Here is a 21,140-nt window from a genome sequence, read left to right on the forward strand (position 1 = left end):
TGCAGAATATGGTCCATATGACCCCCGTTTTGCCTCAAAACCTCTTGCAAACGAACCCTTACATTCGTCACCACTTTTCGACACAAGTCTTCAGATAGAAGGGCTCTGAGCTGCACCACATTTTCTGGCCTCCTTTGGTACACTTTCTCTTTTAGGAATCCCCATAAAAAGAAATCGCCACCTATGTCCGGGCTATGAGGCGGCCACATTTTGCCGCACCCATGTTGATGTGACATCACATGAAGATGAAACATTTCGTGCAGGTAATCCAGAACGGTGTTTGCAGTGTGTGTTTCCATAGGGACACCTTTTGCCATGAGATGGGGGATAAAACTGATTTCCAACATGGTTTTGTATCCAACTTGGTTGACAGTTTCATCGAAGAAAATTGGACCGATGATTCCGTGGCTGGAAATTGCGGCCCATACAAGAACTTTTGCCCCGAACATTTCTTTTTCATGCAGCATGCGAGAAGGTTCCCTCACCCAGAATCGAACGTTTTGTTTATTCACAACACAGAACAACTTTCACCTTGTGTTCAACAGTTAATCGCCCATTGTCCGCCATTTCACAAATTGATGTTTGTGCTCGTAGCTATGGTTACATCTGAATTGTGATGCTACCTATCGGATTTTCCATGAATTTCGGCATCCACTAGCGCAGTTAGAAACATCGAAACTACAATATTAAAATTTTTATGTGATAATTAAATGGTATGACATTTCGTGTACCACCCTGTACTTTCTCATTATACATTTTATGCATTTAGGAACAATTCAATATTTTTATATTATGCAAGTAGGATTACTGTAACAGTTAATTTCCTCTAAATACAAAGAGAGCAAAATGTCTATGCAGGGTAAAACTTCCCTTTCTTGGTGTTTATATTACTAATCACAGTCTATATAAATTTAAAGCAGCGGATAAGTCAGACAGGTGTGAAAAACTGCGCTGTCATCAGATATGAGAATGGCGAAGCGAAAGATGGTCGAGTCGCTTACCTCCATGCATGAATTGGCAATGCTCACTATGCAGTGCTGCCTAGTAGAAGCATAATCTAAACATAGGTTTGCCCAACCGCAGTCATTCGCTGTTATGCAGCTATTGTCCCTGCACTATGATAATGCTATTGAAGATGGATAGTGAATGATTTCAGCCTGGTGTTTCTATGGATCTATTATCTGAAGAGTGCAAAGTAAGTGCGAGAAAGGAACAAGAAACCCCTGTGAGTTGACTGAAAGGACTAAAGAAGAAGGATTTAGGCAGCCAAACAAAATCAGTAATTGCAAATTGCAATACGTGCAGAAGTTGGCCGACCTGAACATCTTGAAGCTGGTATTTATTTATTATATTATACTTTATTAGCTTCTCTTCTTTATTGGTATTACAATTAGTGGAGTTCCTTGTGGAACAGCTAGTTCAATTATTTCAGCTTTCACACCTTTTGCAACTGTAAATTTCAACAAAAGCCAAGAAAGAGGTAACTGCAGAAATCTGTAATGTTAGCCTTCATTCAGTTCAAAGGTGTATTCATGAAATGAAATCTTTCCCGCCCCACCAAAAAATGTTTGCATTTTCAAGGAAAAACTATGAAAGGGAGGAAAAAATGTATGCCCGGTTTCTGGTATACCTCAGTTAACTCTCAGTTGCTTAACTGCATTTATAAATTTAAATGCACTGATAACCTTCATGAGTTTCTGGAAAGTTGAATGTACATTTATCAATACTTGTAACTATAGTCGCGACGCTGTTATTCCCGGCGTGACTCCTCTTCGCTTACGTCTTAGGAAGTGAAGGCTCTATAAAGTCTAGGTAGGTAGTATCGTTCGCCATTTTTGTTCTTTCGTTGCCGAGCCACCATACGAGGAATCTATTTGCCACACCGTTAAACATTATCATGTCGTAGCTCCTATGATAATAAATCAAACACACTGTAATTCAGCAAATAATTGAGCGGCAAATAACGTCTTCGTGTGCTTTCTGCGAATGCCAACGAAAGAGCCAAAATGGCGAGCGATTATATTAAGTATTTATCGGGCCTTAAGAAATGAATAACGTCTTCCTCAGCGAATCACAAGATGCATACGTTTAAATGTAGCCGACCTGCAACGCGATTGGCTGCCGGAAATTAGAGCGACGGGACTATAATAGATGACAACCTTCTTCATTTGTAGTATTGTTATTGTTCCGGCTTCATATAAGCCTTGACAATAAACCTTCTTTTTCAGAACATAATGGTATTATTCATCATGAACAGCAATTCAAATATAAGTTACTACTGTACTATTTTACATTAAAATATGTTTTGGAGTTCTGTGTTTATGATACATTGCTGGATTATAATTTCCAAGATTTGAAATATATTTGTTTTCATTTTTCTTAGCAGTATGACAAAATTTTTTTGCAACTATTCTGATATATTCAGGTATAGTTGATATTTCAAAGTCATCATGCATTTGAAACTGAGTTGTATAAAAATCATATCCACTGATAATTTGTAATGCCTTACTCTGAACAACCTGCAAGTGATGCATAGTAGTTCGAGGAGCAAACTCCACATGCAGGAGCTGCAACTAATAGTTGAGGTATTTTCAAATTCAGTATCTATTGTCATTCATAGATATCGCCACTAATATTTTGTTAGTAATTTTTTTTATATGGTTACTTTTGTTTGTAAAAGTTTTCAGTCGTACAGTGAGCTCTGTACTAGTAGGTGCAAAGCTTTTTAATTAAAAACCATGTGATAAATGATAGTGTGCATGTACACTTCCATCTCAATTGTAATACGAGTAGAAAAGCAATAATTGTTGGTATTTGGCGTGATCAAGGTAAATAATACTAGTGGGGAGAGAACTAGATGTAACTTCTGCTACAAAACTGCAACTGTAGTCAGCTGTGGTGGCTATGACACCCATTTTGATAGACATGTAAAAATGTTGTTGTTTTCTAATGCCAGGCATTTAACAATAAAGTCATTTGACCTCTTGCACTCCAATATTTTTCAAAGATATTATCATGGTCAGCCACTGAAGCAAAGATTTTGAGGTGGGAGACATGTAAAAATATTTTAGATTCTCCATATGAATGCTTTCATGTGTCCAAGTGGACTTTTCAGAGCCCAAAATACCATTGGTATTGGTAGAGCACTCAAGAATAAATTATTCCTTGACTGACGACATAGAATCTGAAGTTGATTACGAAAATTAAACTTGAGATATTCGAAACTGTCTTTACAAACACATAATTATCCTAATATGTAATAGAAAGAGAACATTAACTCTGTAAGTTACGTAAATAAAATACTAAAATATTAAAACTATACTGGTAATTTAGTAAATTAATTTATTGTAATCTATATTATTATTTAATATCAGTTATTATAGCTTATAAAACAGTGATGCAGTAGCACTACATGTCGGTATTTGTTAGACTGAGTACTAACAGCCAGGTAACTACAGGTTAAGACACAGTTACCAGTTGAAGCACAGATAACTGTAAAGATGGCAATAACTATTGTTTCAGAAACTCATTTTAAACATATCAGCATGTTAAATAGTAGATAACTCTGTATGTACAGGTAACTACTGTCTTTTCAGAAACTGGACATTAGTGTTCTTAATGATTTTGACTGTGACGTAGCTAGACGAACTGTGCTAAAATTTCATGACTCTGGGGAATTTCCTACAGCTAAATGAAAAGACTGGATGGATAAAGCGGAAGTGTATGTTCAATGCGATGAGTGCTGCACAACTTAGGCTCCAAATACAAGAGGACTAACGGTAGAAGAAAATTTCTGCTACAAAGACAGAATATTGTTTTATATCTCAATGTAAGTGGGTGTTCTTTTCCAAGAAGTCTGGCACGGACTCCCACTCGGAAATGAACCAGGAATCTTTTAAAAAGTGGTTTTTAGAAGCCCAGCTATTAAGTCTGGAAGAACCTTCAGTAATAATTATGGATAACATTCCATATCATTCAGCTTTACTTGAAAGCTGGAAGAAGAAAAAACCTCAAAAGTGGTTGCTGAAGGGAAATATATCTTTTAGTGAACAAAAAACTCGAGCCGAACTTTTGCTCTCTGCAAAAGAAGTACGAACTTGACGAATTTGTTCTCTTATGGGTCCAATGAGGTAATAAGGTTGCCTCTCTACCACTGCCAGTACAACCCCACTGAATTGATTTGCTCAAGTCAAAAGAGACGTGGCAGAGAGGCAAAATAAAAGATGTAGGAAAACTTACTTCAGAAGCCATAGACCGTGTGACCGCTGCAGATTGAGAAAAGTGCTTCAACCACGCAGAAGAACTTCAAACAGACGAATGGCCAAGGAAATAATAAGGGATGAAATGGAGACATTCATCATCAATCTGAATGACAACTCTACAGATAGCGAGAGAAGTGAAAACAGTGACTAAAAAATCGTAGACTACCTTGAAGCTAGAAACTGATTTCTGATACATTGTAATTTAATGTAAACGTAATTTTTACAGTAGTTTTTTATCTACACAGCCCAATACTGTATATATGTAGTATTTAAGTAAAAGCTGGAAAAAAAAAAAAAACATTAATAATATGGTGTTACAGTTAATAGTGGGAAGGAGAACTTTGAAAGGCAAAATATAAATATTAACATAACACTTGAAAACACCGATTACACACATCGAAATATGTTACAAAAATGAAGAAAGTTATATTGCAAACCATAAACAAATAAAAGTATTTTAATAAAACTTATACATATCTATATATAAATATATATAAAATTTGAACTGGTAATGGAAATTACGGGAAAACGGCTGAACGGATTTTAATAAATGACCCCTCATTTTGAAGCTTGGAACCCAAAGTTTTTCAGAAAATTTTCAGGAAAATAGTAGTTTTTAGAGAAATGTCAATTTTCCTACATCATTTTCTTATTTTCCAAAATCCATCTGTCGTCAGTCTTGAGAAAACAAAACACAAACACACTACAATAAACAATATCACACAAAGGCTACGACCTGCAGGATTGCTACCATATTTAGAGTTCAGATGACTCACGTTCTCTGACATAATGCCAATATGTCGTTCTTCATTTATGTAACTTTTTCAGAATGTTTCTGTAATATTTATTAAAAACTTCAAGACTTACCAAAAAGAATTTACAGGTCAGATTCTGTGGTGTGTAATTTTCTGAGTACAGCTGTCTGTGTGTTGGACATTAAAAACTACAAAATGTAAGAATGTTTTATGACATTATTACCATTAAAAATGAAATATTATTATAGTGAATGCCATGATGTGAGTATTTGCCACTAATTATACGGATTAATGCTTTGTTGATGATATGAAAATGAAACCTTTTGGAGTTATATAAGTAAGCGTAGAGAATATCTAAAGTTAGATCTTCATTTCTATAATATTTACTGAGTGACGGCTATATAGTATCTATACAAAACTTATATAAGGTAACAATATTGTTATTAAAAATGAAATATTTTTATAATTATTAATCAATTATTAATCTTGTCATTGTGATCTATAGATCTTGTTCATTTTCATATTAATATGACGTATTTGTTGTTATATAATTATAAGGTTTTGTATATAATTGTTAGATTAATTAAACTTCTTATACTTTACATTATGTAGAGATGTTTAAGAGACTTTCAAAAATGGTACTAACTCAAAATTGGCCGCAAGTGAACATACAACATTTGTGCACTAAATGAAAATAGATTATCCAAAGAAGACTTGGATACAAGGAGTATAAGCAGCCATGACAACAAGAAATTTGGGGCCAGATCAATGGATGCATAATAAAGAAGAATATGGCACTGGATCACAAAGAGATAAGTCAGTGCTACCAACACTATTTTGATCGACAACAGTAGGTTATCTGTAGAATTATCGTTTCTACCTGCATAGTATTATGATTAATAATATTTCTATGCACATTGACCATGAGAACATTGTCGGTCATGTACAATCTACTGAAGTTGAGTTAAATACATGTCTCTTATCTGACATAACTAAAGAACATTTTGACAGATTGTAACGATCAGACTCAACACAAATCATTCTCAGAGTTGGATCAGACTGACTCAAATCAGACACATTCAAGACTCAACCTTTTAAATCTTTCTTGATCAATCATTGTCTCGTTCTACTACTCTCTCAAAACTTAAGTCAAAAAATCTAATAACTTACATTTTTGGTCTATGCTGGTCTTTCATATCATCTCCAACTAGTAAATCATGTTCTCTCGCTGTGCTTGTTTCACGACCTTCAAGGATTCTCCTCACTTGCTTTGCTCTTCCTGTCTCACTTAAGACATCAGGCCTCTTGCTTCGGTCAATCTTCATGCTTGATATAAGATCTCTGAAAAAAAAAATATATATATATATATATATATATATATATATATATATTAGTGTTGTGGGATTTAACCGATTAATCGATCAATTTCTGTTGTAAGATTAATTGATCAAAAATATTTAATCGAATAATCGAGTCGATTAAAATTAATCGGTTGTAGTTGATATTAATTATTATTTGTTAATACAAACTTATATTAAAAATTCCGACAATATTTCTCTCTCGGAAATTGCTTACTTAAAAGCAAAATAGTACTGTTATTTTCTAACTGTAAACCAGGTAGTATAGGAAAAACCTTTGCACAAACACTTTAGAAAGAGGTGGAGATATGAGAACAGTGACCTAGTCTACCTCTATTGAAAGTTGAAATACAATGCGAAACCCTTATTATGTTTTATGGTTTTCCAAGAAAACTTCCACCTTGCTGTCAGCTCATCTTCCTAGCATATGAAACACATACTTTTCTGGGATTCGTCCCCCTCATCCCTTATAAAATAGCCATGTCTACACTATGTGCAAGTAAGAGCGTAACTACCTTCTTCTCTTTCCAAAATCTGGTAGTTTGATTAAAATCGGGACCATTTTTCTGTTTAGACAGCTGTACTTTTGCAGTTGCAGTGTCTGTACAGAGTTTGTATATGAAGGTTGTGTGTTTAGTTTGATAAAGAAAAAAAATCAGTTTTCTGTGGTTTGTGAAAAGTGTAAACTCCATTATGTCATATGAGAATTTAAGAGGTAAACTCGGTGAAACGTTTGGATTTAAATTGAACGACTGTGGAGAAGTGATTGACAGAAAAAAATTTTTTCGTTGTTAGGGCCTCCTAAACATAGAGTGGCACTTATTTCGGAGCATGTGAATGCACTCACATGTTTAAAATCATGGATGAAGCAGTATTAACTGGGTGAGTCCTCATACTTTTTGTTATTTATGTTTGTCTCAAAAATTCCCGGAGAAATTGACACAATAAATTATAACCCTCATAATATATGTATATGTTAATAAGTAATTTAAATAGTTGTTTTGTAACATAACGATACAATATATACAGATATACAACATTTAATACTTATGCTTATCACCGAATACAAGTTAAATTTAACAATAATTGTATATTACAGTATACTAAAACATTAATTTATCGATTAATCGATTAAATTTAAAGTTAATCGATTAAATATTTTGATCGATCAACAGCACTAATATATATAGATATTTATTAAAAGGATTTAGCGGCTGATTTAATTTACAGATGTTAGCCAGAGCCAAAGAAATGGTGGTTTGGCGATAAGGAAACAAAATTAGAATAAAAGTTCTCAAACAAAGCATGTCATATAGCTTGTCTACAGCAAAATTTTAAAAAATCTCCGAACAATGTTACACCGTTCAGTTAAAATACAACAGTTTCAATTATGTTGCCAAAAAAAAAGACAAAAACCATGAAACTGCAATAAACAATGTGTAGACTTATATACTCAAAATGGCTCATTTTGCTACAACAGTATAACACTGAATGAATGTCGCTTGTTTCGATTCAAGGACAACAGACAATTATTGTAATTTAAGAATCAAAATTAAAATATTACAAACAGCTGGTGCCTCCCTTCATCCCTGCCCAAGAACGATATCCATGTCCGAGAGTATCAGAGATACACTCTCTGGTCCACATGATTTATAGCAGAAGAAAGCAAAAATCAAAGTTGTGCATGCATGATTCACAGTATGTCATATTGCACAAAAACAAAGTTCTCGGCAAAATAAAATATGAAAAATTCTTTAAAATTAAAAAAGATTATGCATTCTTCGAAATCATTCATATTTGATTCAAAATACAATAAAATGCAGCATTGTTGTTGTTTAGTCAACTGTCCGAAAACAGGTTTGATCCTCACAAGTAACACCAATAAAGCATCACTCATGAGGAAACTAGGCCAGGACATAATGGGGTAGGATGGCCAGTTCCTGTCTTCCTACTGTAGCATTAATTCGTAACAATGAAACTGACTTCAATTGCAATTGTGATGAAATGTATGGGTAAAGAAAACTTAAAAAAGTAAACAATAAAAATAAGCATGCTTCTTATTTTTATTACATCCATTGCGGCTGCGATATTTCCATACATTTACTCATTAGCAATATTTCAAGTCAAAAACAGATAATTAATAAAAATTATAACAATGAGCCAATATATAAGATTAAAAATAATAATTACCACATATAAACAATAAACAAATAAATCATGAATTAACAAATTAAAAATAAATAGCAAGTAGTGTGTGTTAATTTACTCAAAACTGTTGAATCTAATGCTTTTCTTATTTGTTTATATATAATCAACATAAGTCACACCACTGGAATGCACAGTTCAGTTTGGAGTTCTAAACCCCTGGATCATCTATGGTGTCAATTAGTACAACACCAACATAACAGACAATATAATAAGAAGACAAAACATAATTACAAAAAACATAGAAATACAACACAAACACAAGAACACAAAAAAAACATCACACTAACATACGAAAACACAAACACTCACCCAAGATTGCAACCTAATTCAAGAAATTAAATTACAACATTGCATACAGAACAAAAGCATCTCAACACACAAACAAACAAATACAACCACACAGGCATATACAAAACTCAAATGCAACACCTGCAACAACTTCTACATAGGACAGACAAGAAGACCATTTCAAACACGTTACAAAGAACATATCACAGCCCTAACAAAATTACAAAACACTTCCACATACGCAGAACACATCACAAATGCCAACCAGACCTACAGCAACATAAACACAGACATGGAAATTCTACATATTCAACTGAAAAACCAACTAAACACACTAGAACAATACGAAATATATAGGCACACAAAAACACATCCACATGAAATTCTCAACACACAACTCAATTTCAGAACACACACACTTTTTGACTCCACATTACACTACACAAACACACCCCCACAGGATATGCAAACAAAAGACGTGAAGACCAGGATCAACCAGTTCTGAGGATAGGCAACAACAGGCTGAAACTAGTCAACAAGGTACTGTACCTAATAAACACGCAAAAGCAATAAACTGCATATTCCGAAGTGCTATAGTGTTAAAAGTTGTGTAATCAAGATGTATGATGTTTTCTTTCAAGAAATACGAAGAACGATATTGTTACTTATAGCTGCTTCTTCACAGGCGTATATCATAACCTGTCACTTTGCCTAACTGCCCTTATCCCTGGTCTAGCACAGAAACATAGATCAATCCATTAAGGCTGTAAAAATGGGACCTACACTATCTGAAGTACTTACCTTAAAATGACTGGTGGCTTCGATTCCTCTTTTTCATCTTTATTTGTTATTTGTGAAGGGGACAGCAGTTTATTCAGTAGTTCTGATTCTGTCTGCTTTGTATCTCCTCCAAGAACTTCGGCAACTTCTTTCGCTGCAGTAGTCAAAGATTCCGCTGCAAAGGAAGTAAAATCAATGTATAGGGTTATTCAAGTCAGGAAAGATTATTTCCACATAAACTTGTGTTCCAATTATATACATATATTCATAAATGAGGTCTCGTCATTCTCACTGAATAGTCATAGACTATAAGTAGCCATACTATAATTATATATTAATTTGAGAAAAATTCATTCTGGCACCGGGAATCAAACCCGGGAAACAAAAGTTTTCTTTTCACACAATCAAAGGCTTTTTCATAATCCACAAACAAATGATGAATTTCTAAATTGAATTCTCTTCGTTTTTCGATTAGTAATTTAAGACAGAATATTGGGTTTATACAAGAACAACTTTTCCTGAATCCATGCTGAGTTTCGGTCATAAATTTCTCTGAATGTGTTTGTAGTTTGAAATTAGGTATCTTGGAATATATTTTGGAATTTTTCTTCTCTTTTTTTATAAAGTGGTATAAGAATTGCATTTTGCCACTCTGTTGTAATCTTATGTTTTATGTATTATTTTTAAAAAAGCAAAAAGAAAGCATCAGTGAATATGGTAAGAGTAAACTTCACTTGAAAGGTGCTGTTATTTTGAAAAAGGAACAAAGTGAAACAATTGAACAATCACTGTCAACATCATTTCAAAAATCTGAGAAAAACTAAAAATAATTACGTGTATTTTTAGGACAACATTCCTCATTTGATGATGAAATATTTTGTGTGTTATTTACTACTGCACGTAATTTATCATTATTAATATATACGAAGTTTTTATGAAAGAGCCTGATTCAGAGTTGTCACCCAAGTCGGAAGTTTTGTGTATCAAGTTAGCAGTCCTGTTGCACCAACTGACCACATGACCAAAGAATTCCACAGTTGTGTAATATCTAGTGTCGATTCAGAATCCTCATGAATAAGGACAGAATATGGACATTTAGGTAGAATAGTTTTTCTTACAAGCCTCCATTTGTCATCGAATTCTACGTCTTGTATAGAAATTTAGTAGAGGAAGTACTAATGTATCAAATAGATCATAATTTCTTACTGTACCTTATATGCATGCATAAAACTTCATTGTGCATGGTGTTTTTTTTTTTTGGGGGGGGGGGGGGGTAGTGCACTCAAAATGTTACCCTTCCCGCTCAAAATAAGAACCCTGATTAAATCTAAATTGCAAGGCAGTACTGCTCATAAATTTGAAGTCAAATACAGTGCATTAAACGTCATCTGTTATAAAAGAATATTTTGAATATTTTCTTATTTCTTATGTAATAAAGGCAAAAATAACAAGTATTTCTTAAACTATATGTAATTGTACAAAGCAATTAGTTGTAGATGATGTGAAATAAAAACATGTTAATTTTATCATATATTTTCTAGTTCTGCTATTTTTGCCTCATACCAAAATTTAAAAATGTTGTATTACCATTTTTAACATATTCCTTCTTGGGCTTTACTGGTGGTCTTGCTAGCTGTGAACCAATTCCAGATGATGGAGCTTCATATTTTTCCTACAGTAAAATACAGTACATGTTAAGTTATGTATTGATCAAAAGCAGTTCATAAAACATTTCGTATTTACGTATTGTCAAGTAACACTATAGCATTTACTGTAGTTCTTGAAACTAGAGATTTTTTTATACTTTGAAAAACCTGTCAAAACACTGCATATCAACATATAAATCTACTTCGAGAAACTTGTGCAAAAAATCTACACGACACGTTGAATTGTGCAAAAATATGCAATAATAAAATAAGAAAAATATAAAAATAAACACAACAGAAATATTAATCTTTCACCAGTTTCTGAAATGATCCTATTTCAGAAAAATTCAAGTAGCTGAAAGAGAGAGATACAGGAAGGAGGGGTCAGTCCTAGCAGAAGTGTGTGTATCCATCATACAACTCATACAAATCGGCTAAACTACAAGAATTAATGCCTGTCTTGAACAACAAAATTCATCATAATTATATACAATCATCATTGCAGTATATATTGACTACACCTCAACTCTGGCTACTAGCAACAGGCATCTATAATGAACACCAATCAAAATACCCCTCATTTCTCGTGAGAAACAACAACTGAATAGACTACAGTGGACTATAGTGGACTTTATGTTGTCAGGAAACAGCTGGATACATTAAGAAGACTGATATACAATCATCATTCACGGCATGTTTCATGTTTCGAACATCTGTCCAATTATTGTTCATGAGATGAAACATCCTCTTTGTATGAGCATTACTACTTGGCATGCATAGAGCAAAACTAGCCAGTTTTCAAAATTTATATCTTTAACATAGTTTGATTTTAGATGGGTGAGCACTAAAACCCATTTCTGGCAAGCATTACTTTCTATAAAGACTACACATTTTAATGTCTGTCTTGAACAAAATTCATCATATAAACAATTATCATTCATGGCAAAATCAAATGTTTAGAATAAAAATGTTTTACATTATGCAAAAATAAGGGAGAAAAATGCTCGGCGAGAAGAATAATATGGGAGCTGGGAGACTGTTAAAAATTAGGGGCAAATACGGAAGATCCCAAGAAATATGGGAGGGATGGCAACACTAGTATAGGCCTATATGTGGTGAATTTTTTTTTTTAACGTTTTTCGGACTGGATATGGTAAACATGATCTGTGCAACTGTTCCACTTCATGTGCATTTTATTCAGTTTTCTCATACACAGAGTGCATGCAACTCTGCTAAAATGTTAGATTCATTTGATAGATAGCAGTTAATGTAAGCTAGTGGCAAGAAATAAGAAGAAGAACATTTCTTTTCATTGATTCTGGTTCACGTTAACACTTTGTTTAAAAAACTTAAAATTGTTAAATGACATGTTAAAAGTGTTAAAATTTTTAAAAAAGTTATGTACCTTAGACAGACGGCCCGTTTCGAAGCCAGTGCTGCGTCATCTTCAGTGGCTTACGAACTACAAGACACTGAAGATGACGCAGCACCGGCGTCGAAATGGGCCGTCTGTCTAAGGTACATAACTTTTTTTTTTAATTTTAACACTTTTAACATGTCGTTTAACAATTTAAAATTTCTTTTCAGTTTGGAAAGTAACAAAAAACTAACCATTCACTCTCTTTGGCTGCGAGAAATCTTTCCCAGAAAATACCTAATGACCTTGAAATGTTATAGTTATCAGCTATTGACGATATAACTTCTTTACTGTGTTAATATTATAAAAATTACCGGACTGATTAGTTTCGACATGGTGTCCGTCATTGTCCGAAGCCTACTCAGCCAGGTAATTTTTATAATATTAACACAGTAAAGAAGTTATAACGTAAATCAGTGATTATACAAGTGTTAAAAGAGTGTATCAAACAATGAAGCTTTATAGAGAAGTTATGTTAACAAACAGAGCCAGACTCTTATCTCCAGAGCTAGATCAGGACAGTAGGGCCTATACAAGAGAGGTTTTTTTCCCTACCCATGGGAAATTCACACACCCATCTAGTCGACGAGACTGCTATGACTCCTGCCACATGGAAGCAATGTAAGAAAGTCTGGCAGAAAAACAGCTGTTTTTCACTGTTTGAAAATAAGCACTATATTTAGCTACAGGAAACTAATGGTGATGACTAGTCAATCCATATAAAATGATATTGGACGCACGTAACAAGAAATAAGTAAGAAGAGAGCTTTTTCCAGCATCGACATATTTACTCCTATAAATAGGCAGAAACTTCCTATTTGAAGAAAACTGTTGGGATTTCAGGCATAAAGCTAGAGAGTATAAAATTTGTGGTAGTCACACGAGGTACTTTCTGGTGTTTGTTCACAACATTGTACAGAACTGTCAAAGACATTAGCTTGGCAATCTCACTACAGGACTTGTGGTAAACCACTTACATTGAAATAGTTTACCACTTGCCAGAGCTTCAACAGTAAGAAGTTCTAGTCTGGTATTTTATAACATAGTACATAACTAAGTCATCTGGTAGATCATTTATGTGAATCTTAAAGCATCAAAATGGAAATTAAAGATACTACAAGCAAGAAAAATTTAAGTAGCTGTCTTGTCTAATATGGGGACACAGTTTTTTGTAGATAATTCTGAGATAGAGAATAAACATCACCTAATCATCTGTTCAATACGCTCCACCTACAGTAAGCTACAATTAAATAATACTCCAAAAAGCAGAAGATGTAGAGATACAAATTTAATTTAAAGCCCTAATAACTTCACACTATATAAACGACTTAAAACAGTAGGCTACATAAAAAAATTGAATTTCCACCCTGTATGGCATAATACAATTATTTACCTCTGTCATTGATTTCAGTAACAGATTCAATTTCTTTATTGCTTCCAAATTTTTCTTTGGTTGTGGTTTTTCTTCTCCATTATCTTCCGGTGGATCTTCACGTTTTGAGCAGAACAATGGTGATAGTTTGTGAAACTGACATGAAGACGGCAGTTGTGAAGAGGTAACTCTGGAAGTATAGAAATTACATATTATATTTTACCAACACATACCTCAATTTCAAATCTTTGGACGTTCAGGATTCTTTTTTTGCACATCAACTACAGGCGATACCCATTTACTGTGACAGGTATGTATGCTCTATGGAAAAATGCTAAAGCATAGTCTTGTACATATTGTACATAAAAACTGTGGGGAAAATTTTAGGACACGGATTGAACCTACCAAATTATGTCTTAAAATACTAAAAAGAGCAGATTTGTCTGCATTTGTAGAATGCGCATCATTATATTTACGAAAAGGCACTTTTCGGTACCAATAATTTATTTTGTGTGCACAAGGTTGGAATTTTGAAGTAAGAGGGAAAGGGTGTAATCCATTTTCTGGAGTTTATCAGTGGATAATGGAACGAGCGAGTCTGCCTATAATTACCAACATACCTTGTAAAAATGCGCATTGATAGCATGGTAATGAAAGAAAACAAGAATATATCACATTCGACGAAATCACAAATTCACATTTCGGACATATTGTTTAGTCCAGTGTCGCCAACATTTTATGTTAAGTTTTCCCACATTTATAAATTAAATTTCTGACATCGGCAAAAATTTCCCGTAAGGCAGCTGATCACATATTACATTTAAAAAAAAAAGTAATTTCCCACATCTCTTCCTGTAATTTTCTCTTCCTTCTTGATATATAGATTTTTTTTTTCATTTTACACTTCGTTAATTCCTAATTGGTGTTCCTCCTTGTTTAGGGTATTTGGATAGGCGATACTGCTGTACCATGTATTTGTGTTATACAGACATATGGCTCATTCACAATGAAAATTAAACATAACGTAAGCGTTAACTTAAAGGCCCATTCACAATGAAAATGAAACATAACCGTAACATAAACACAGAAGTTTGCGCCGAGGCTACCAAATGGGATCATTCACAATGATTCACATAAGCATTGACATAAACATTACCGTAAGACGTTAACATGAAAGTTTGCAAACTCCAAACTTTCATGCTTATGCTTAATTATGTGATTTGCAAACAGAACACAATCGTGGAGCGCTGAAGTATATGACAGAATATGACGAAATGGCGTCGTTGTTATGTTTCCATGGTTACCAAGTATGTTTGCTGTTATGTTTATGTTCCCATCGTGAATGATGGTATGACTTCTTGATTAGTTCCTATGTATATATACAATATTACCAAAGAAAGACATGGTATTTTATATTACTATAGAATCCCTGTTCCCTGTTAGGGGTAGAACAATTCTCCAAAAAAGAGAGAGCTCTAATGTATTACTTAGTCTTCATACTCGAACTATTAAATAAAATAAAGACTCAAAAATGAATTAATAAAGCATTTACAACTATGGATTAAGTAGAGTAACCGAGAATGTACTACTTCTGAAGGATAATTCTCCTTCCACTTTTCCTGCCTTCCTTTGTGATGGAGCTGAGATGTAGCTCCAAAATGTTAAATGTCTCTGTATCTCTGACAGTGCAAACAGCGAATAGGGATAATAATAATAATAATAATAATAATAATAATAATAATAATAATAATAATAATAATAATAATAATAATAATAATAATAAGCGCACAATGTGCATATAGTTAGTAACCTAATTACGATTCACAAAATTTTGTTAATGACACTGTTCTACGTTCGCACGTCCCTGCATGGTATCTGTCGCAAATGTCTCCACAGAGCTTATATACACAGTGATCATTCGGCTGGTGGTATTTTTCGACGCTACATAGCTTGAAGTGAAACCCATGGCCTGCGAATCGCGTCATCACATGTCTCAGTTCGTAGTTGGCCTTCTTCCATTCTATGTTCATCATTGCGTCCGTGGCGTAGAACTCCATACATATATCTGCTCTCTCTTTTTTTTTTTTTTTTTGCCTTTAGTTCCTGGAGTAGGTCGTCATATGCCTTTGTAGATGTCAGTAGCAGTTGATATTTCAGATCTTCGATGTAGAAAGATTCCTTGGACAATACATAGGTAAGATGTGATGGGGTGTATTTGGATGGACATAATGCTTTCTTCAGGAATGTCGCTTTGACTCTCTCGATGTCTGCTAGATTGTTTTTCCTTAGGTGTTCCCATATTAAATCTATTCCATATGTTATTATGGGTGTGATTTTGAGCTCGAAAAGCTTCATTGCTGTCGACAGGGATATATTATGTAGGTTTTTTATTCCGTTCATGGCTATCACTGCTGCTGCTGCTCTTTCCTTTACATTGCCCTGCGTCTACATGGTGATCCCTAGATATTTGAAGTGTGGGACTCTTGTCAGTGGTTCCGTTCCATACATTATGACGTCGTTGACTGCTGCTCTACCCCCTTTCCTGAACGTCATTGTGACTGTCTTCTTTTCGTTTAGGAATAGCTCGTTTTTGTTTGCCCATTCTTTAAGGTGATTGAACGCTGTCTGAAGGTCTTCTATGTCTGTAGATAGAATCACCATGTCATCCGCATAGGCGTAGATTTTGACATTGTCTGCTTCAATGTCTTTGTAGACATCTGATGCTGCTATGTTGAATAGCAGCGGGCTTAGCGGATCGCCCTGTAGCACTCCATTTGTCTGTTCCAGTGGCTGAGATCTGTCGATATTGTTGTCAATTTGCACATAGTTGCTTTCCATGATGTTCCTTAATAGTCTTGTGATGTAGTTCTTTCCAGTGATGTTCTCTAGTTTATCTATAAGTATTGTTCTGTTCACAAGATCGAAAGCCTTTGTATAAAGCCTTTGTATAAAGACTGCATGCAGTTTCCCTTTTTGCTTATTTAGTGCTTCTTCTATGTGTTCCTGGAGGCACATCACCGCCTGAAGCGTCGACTTCCCTTTTGTGAACCCGAACTGCACTTCTGGTATTGCATCTTCTGGGAGCTTGTATAGTCTTTTCGTTATTAGACTTGTCAGTATCTTAAATGGTGCGCATTCCAGGGCTATGCCCCTGTATGAATTTGGGTCACTTATATTACCTTTGCCTTTGTACAGGACTTTTAGTGTTGCACACCTCCAGTTCTCTAGAATTTTTCCTTCTTCTAGGCACTTATTGTAGATTGTTGTCCATATTTCTTTGAAGTATGTTGCCGTGGTCTTTAGGTGTTCGTTAAAAATCTTGTCTGGGCCGCAGGCTTTCTTCATTTTTGCCGCGTGCATTGCTTGTTCTACTTCTGCTACGGTGAATGGTACCACGTCTGTATCTTGTGCTCCAGTTTGGGTCGTGTTTCTCTGTTCTGGAGTACGTTTCTGAAATGATTCTCCCATACAGTCATTGGTATATCCTTCGGGAAGCGTGGTTGTCTTGGTGATATAGCCTTGTACCATTGTTGTTCTGCCTCTTCTATTTGTTTGCGTTCTTCTTCCTCCGGAAAGTTTTCTTTTGTCCGTTTTATTACGTTCTTGTATTCTCGTCTGCTGACGTATCTCTTTAGGTGCTCCACTGTTTGTGTGCTGAGTGCTTTCTTTAGTGCCATCATTGTGTTTCCTTGCCTTGTAACACTCTTGATTGAACCAAGGTTGCGCCCTTCTATTCTGTCGATTGCTTTTCAGAGTTGCGTCTTGGATGCACCGTTCCATAATTTTTACTGCCTCCTCTATGTTGCAGTTTTGTATGGTGTCTCATATTTCTTTGGTGTCCGTTTTCTCTATTGCAGCTAGATCCAGTTCTCTCCTTATCTTCACTCTTTCTTGTTTCTTTGCTGGTGCATTGGTGACATTTGTCCACTGGCAGATGTTTCCTCGCGACTACACTTTCTAACACCTGCTGTCGCGATGCTTCTTGGTTACTAAAGACTAAGTCGATTGTGCTGCACCCGTTGAAACTGATGTATGTTTTGGCTTCTTTCTTGTTAATCAGCGTGAGTCCTTCTTCTTCTAAGAAGCTGATTACTGCTTTTGATTTGTGGTTGTCTGCGTCGATTCTACAGTTTAAGTCTCCCGCGAGTATCACTGGTGCTTTTCGTGGTATTGAATTTAGTGCTGTTGTCAACTCGTCTATGATGTCTTCCTGTCTGTAGTCCGGCTGAAAGTATGCGCATATGATAACACACAGATTAATTTTGACCGTTAGAATATAGTCTGTTTTTAACATAATGTTGAATGGCGATAGCCTGGCTTTTAGGAGCAGTGTGAGGCCGCCTTTCGGTCTTCCATGCACACCTTGTGTAGCGAGAGAGTTAATAGAGTAGACGTTCTCTGTATGCATTTCTTCGTTCAAAAAGTTTGCGTTAGAATCACTGCGTCATATGGCTGGAACATATTGTCTGGCGTCATTTGTATCGCGTTTATAATTCCCTCTGCATTCCATAGTAGTGTCCTCAGAGCTTCTTTTTGCTGTTGTGCGCTATCCTTTCCTTTATCGACGTGTTTCGCTCTGGGGAATTCCGTTCGTGGGGATGAGAACTGCGTTTCCTGAGCGTCGAAAAATATAGGGATTATAAAGAATGGACACTGAGCGAATTTTCCTGTGTTTTGTTTCTCTGTGCGCCAGCGTATAGTTCCACTTTCAAGCGCTAGAGGTTAGTGTAATCGAGCATACGCTAAGATAAATAATTGAGAATAGAGTTGAGACACAGGATCCAAACATCGCCTACCTTATTGCATAATCCAGTAACGCTTTGCTTCAAATAAATTCAAGTTAACAGCTTTTCCTTATTTCTCAGTGACAAACTAGTTGTAATAATAATATTTTATATTTCAGATATCATAAATTATATTATAAAATAATATAATACATTATAAAATTGTCCACACCTGTGGAGTAACGGTCAGCGCGTCTGGCCGCGAAACCAGGTGGCCCGGGTTCGATTCCCGGTCGGGGCAAGTTACCTGGTTGAGGTTTTTTCCGGGGTTTTCCCTCAACCCAACATGAGCAAATGCTGGGTAACTTTCGGTGCTGGACCCCGGACTCATTTCACCGGCATTATCACCATCTCATTCAGACGCTAAATAACCAAAGATGTTGATAAAGCGTCGTAAAATAACCTACTAAAATAAAATATATATATATATATATATATATATATATATATATAAAATTAAGTATCGAATTCGTTTAATATTTGTATATAATATAATATAGGTATATGGTTTTACTTCTCGCAAGAGTTTTGTTTTTCCATTTTCAGCGCTATCAAATCATTACATATTTTAATTGTTGTTGGGGTCAACGTCTCAACTCTCATTATAAAGGAACTCTAGAGTCTAGACATTAAAGTTAATGACGGATTTATTATTTTATGGATCCAATTTATTTTATTTGAGTACATAATGTACCTAGATGTATTAATTATATTGTTGTATTTCCGCTGTGTCGACTGCTAGCTGGTGTGATGTCAGCGCCAACTCTAAGGAGAAAGCAGAATCTCACGCTTTAGCTAGCTTGAAGGTCATTGAAATCAGTCCGGCTACATCAAAGGTACCGTCGCGAAGTGTCCATTCTTTATAATCCCTATTCGCTGGTGCAAATGCCCAAAAACATCCCCCCACCATTGAACCACAATCGTGAGGTCACAATTACGAAGATTACGATAGCCAACTGTCTTATGAATGAAGTTAACAGTGGCAACATTTTTTTATCTGTAATGCAGGTATACCTGTGGTCCAGAAATGGTAGAAAAATGTTCAGTGAACTTAAGTCACATTTCCTAGAAAACAAATATTAAATAATTATTGATGTGATAGCAATTATACATTCTCCAACTGTATTTCTATTTTAAGAACCACATTTTTCATAAGTTTTTCAATTTCTTCTTATATGCCTATCAACCAAGTTGCATCTGCATCAATAATAATGGAAAGTCTTGGCAATATTGCCACAGACTATGTATGTTCTCTTGTTTAATTGCTTCTATTTTCCTATCAGTCTGCATTTCAATATACAGTGTGATTCACGAGGATTTACCGTCCTTTACAGAGCTTATTTCCGAAAACATTCTAAGCAAAAAATGTCATATAAACATGGGTCCTATTCTCAATACCGTATTTACAGAATTACCGGTACTGGTACATTTCGTTATTGGAACACATTGCTGTGAACACGTGATCTTGGTCAGCAGCCAGCGTGAGCACTATGCAGTTACACAGCGCAACGAGTGCCGTTCACAAATGTGCGGCCAAGTGTACTCAAGTGGATGGCGACATTTTTAAAAATGTGTTGTAAACTCTCCAAGACTGTAAATTAGGATGCAAAATTGAACTGCAAATAATTAAATCGGTGGAAGTGGTGTGATTTGTAATGATTGTTGTGATATGTGCATAAGAATAATGTAATTTTCTAGTTAAAATAGAAAAGGATGTCTGTACGAAGCAACTAAGGCGTTCACAGCACTTTTTAGCTTCATAATACTTGTCAATTAAAGAAATTATACTTCTGAATGATTCATTCTCTATTTGTATTAATTCTTTTACCTTCAAACTAAAGAAAAAACAATTTTACAAACAACTTTAAATTAGTGTATTGAGAATATGTTTATATGATAGTTTTTGCTCAAAATGTCTTTAGAAATAAGCTCCGTAAAGGACGGTAAATCCTCGTGAATCACCCTGTATAATCTAATAGCAAATAAAAAAAAAAGCTTGAAAATTTTCTATGATTTATGGGCCTTCCAATACTGTAATTTTCTTGTCCTATAATGAAATAATTATTTAATATGAACCATTTTCCACATGTTAGCGACATTGTGACAATGTAGCAAATCATGATTTCAAATTTTAATCTTTAAAATTCCCTGTAATTCGATCATATTTCCTTATGTGCAAGAAACATCACACAGAAAACTTGTCAGCGACCCATCTTTACCTCCTTTAACCATAAATGATAAGAAAAAATGATTAGGGAACTTTGGTTCCA

General features: G+C 34.8%; 1 protein-coding gene across 2 annotated transcripts in view; it reads right to left on the minus strand.

Annotated features, from left to right (window-relative positions):
* The window catches only part of mRpS31 (mitochondrial ribosomal protein S31), a 54,592-nt gene extending 39,754 nt beyond the window's left edge, over positions 1 to 14,838 (minus strand). For both annotated transcript variants that reach the window (XM_069841983.1, XM_069841982.1), the window contains exons 1-5: positions 14,707 to 14,838; positions 14,108 to 14,276; positions 11,239 to 11,323; positions 9,673 to 9,826; positions 6,188 to 6,358 (exon numbers count right to left, since the gene is read on the minus strand). In XM_069841983.1, the coding sequence (XP_069698084.1) occupies positions 6,188 to 6,358; positions 9,673 to 9,826; positions 11,239 to 11,323; positions 14,108 to 14,276; positions 14,707 to 14,732 (605 nt within the window). In that variant the 5' untranslated portion in view covers positions 14,733 to 14,838. The remainder of the gene's footprint in view (positions 1 to 6,187; positions 6,359 to 9,672; positions 9,827 to 11,238; positions 11,324 to 14,107; positions 14,277 to 14,706) is intronic.
* Between the last annotated feature and the right edge of the window lie 6,302 nt (positions 14,839 to 21,140).

Source organism: Periplaneta americana, chromosome 12 (genome assembly GCF_040183065.1).
Source record: "Periplaneta americana isolate PAMFEO1 chromosome 12, P.americana_PAMFEO1_priV1, whole genome shotgun sequence".
Lineage (NCBI taxonomy): Eukaryota > Metazoa > Arthropoda > Insecta > Blattodea > Blattidae > Periplaneta > Periplaneta americana.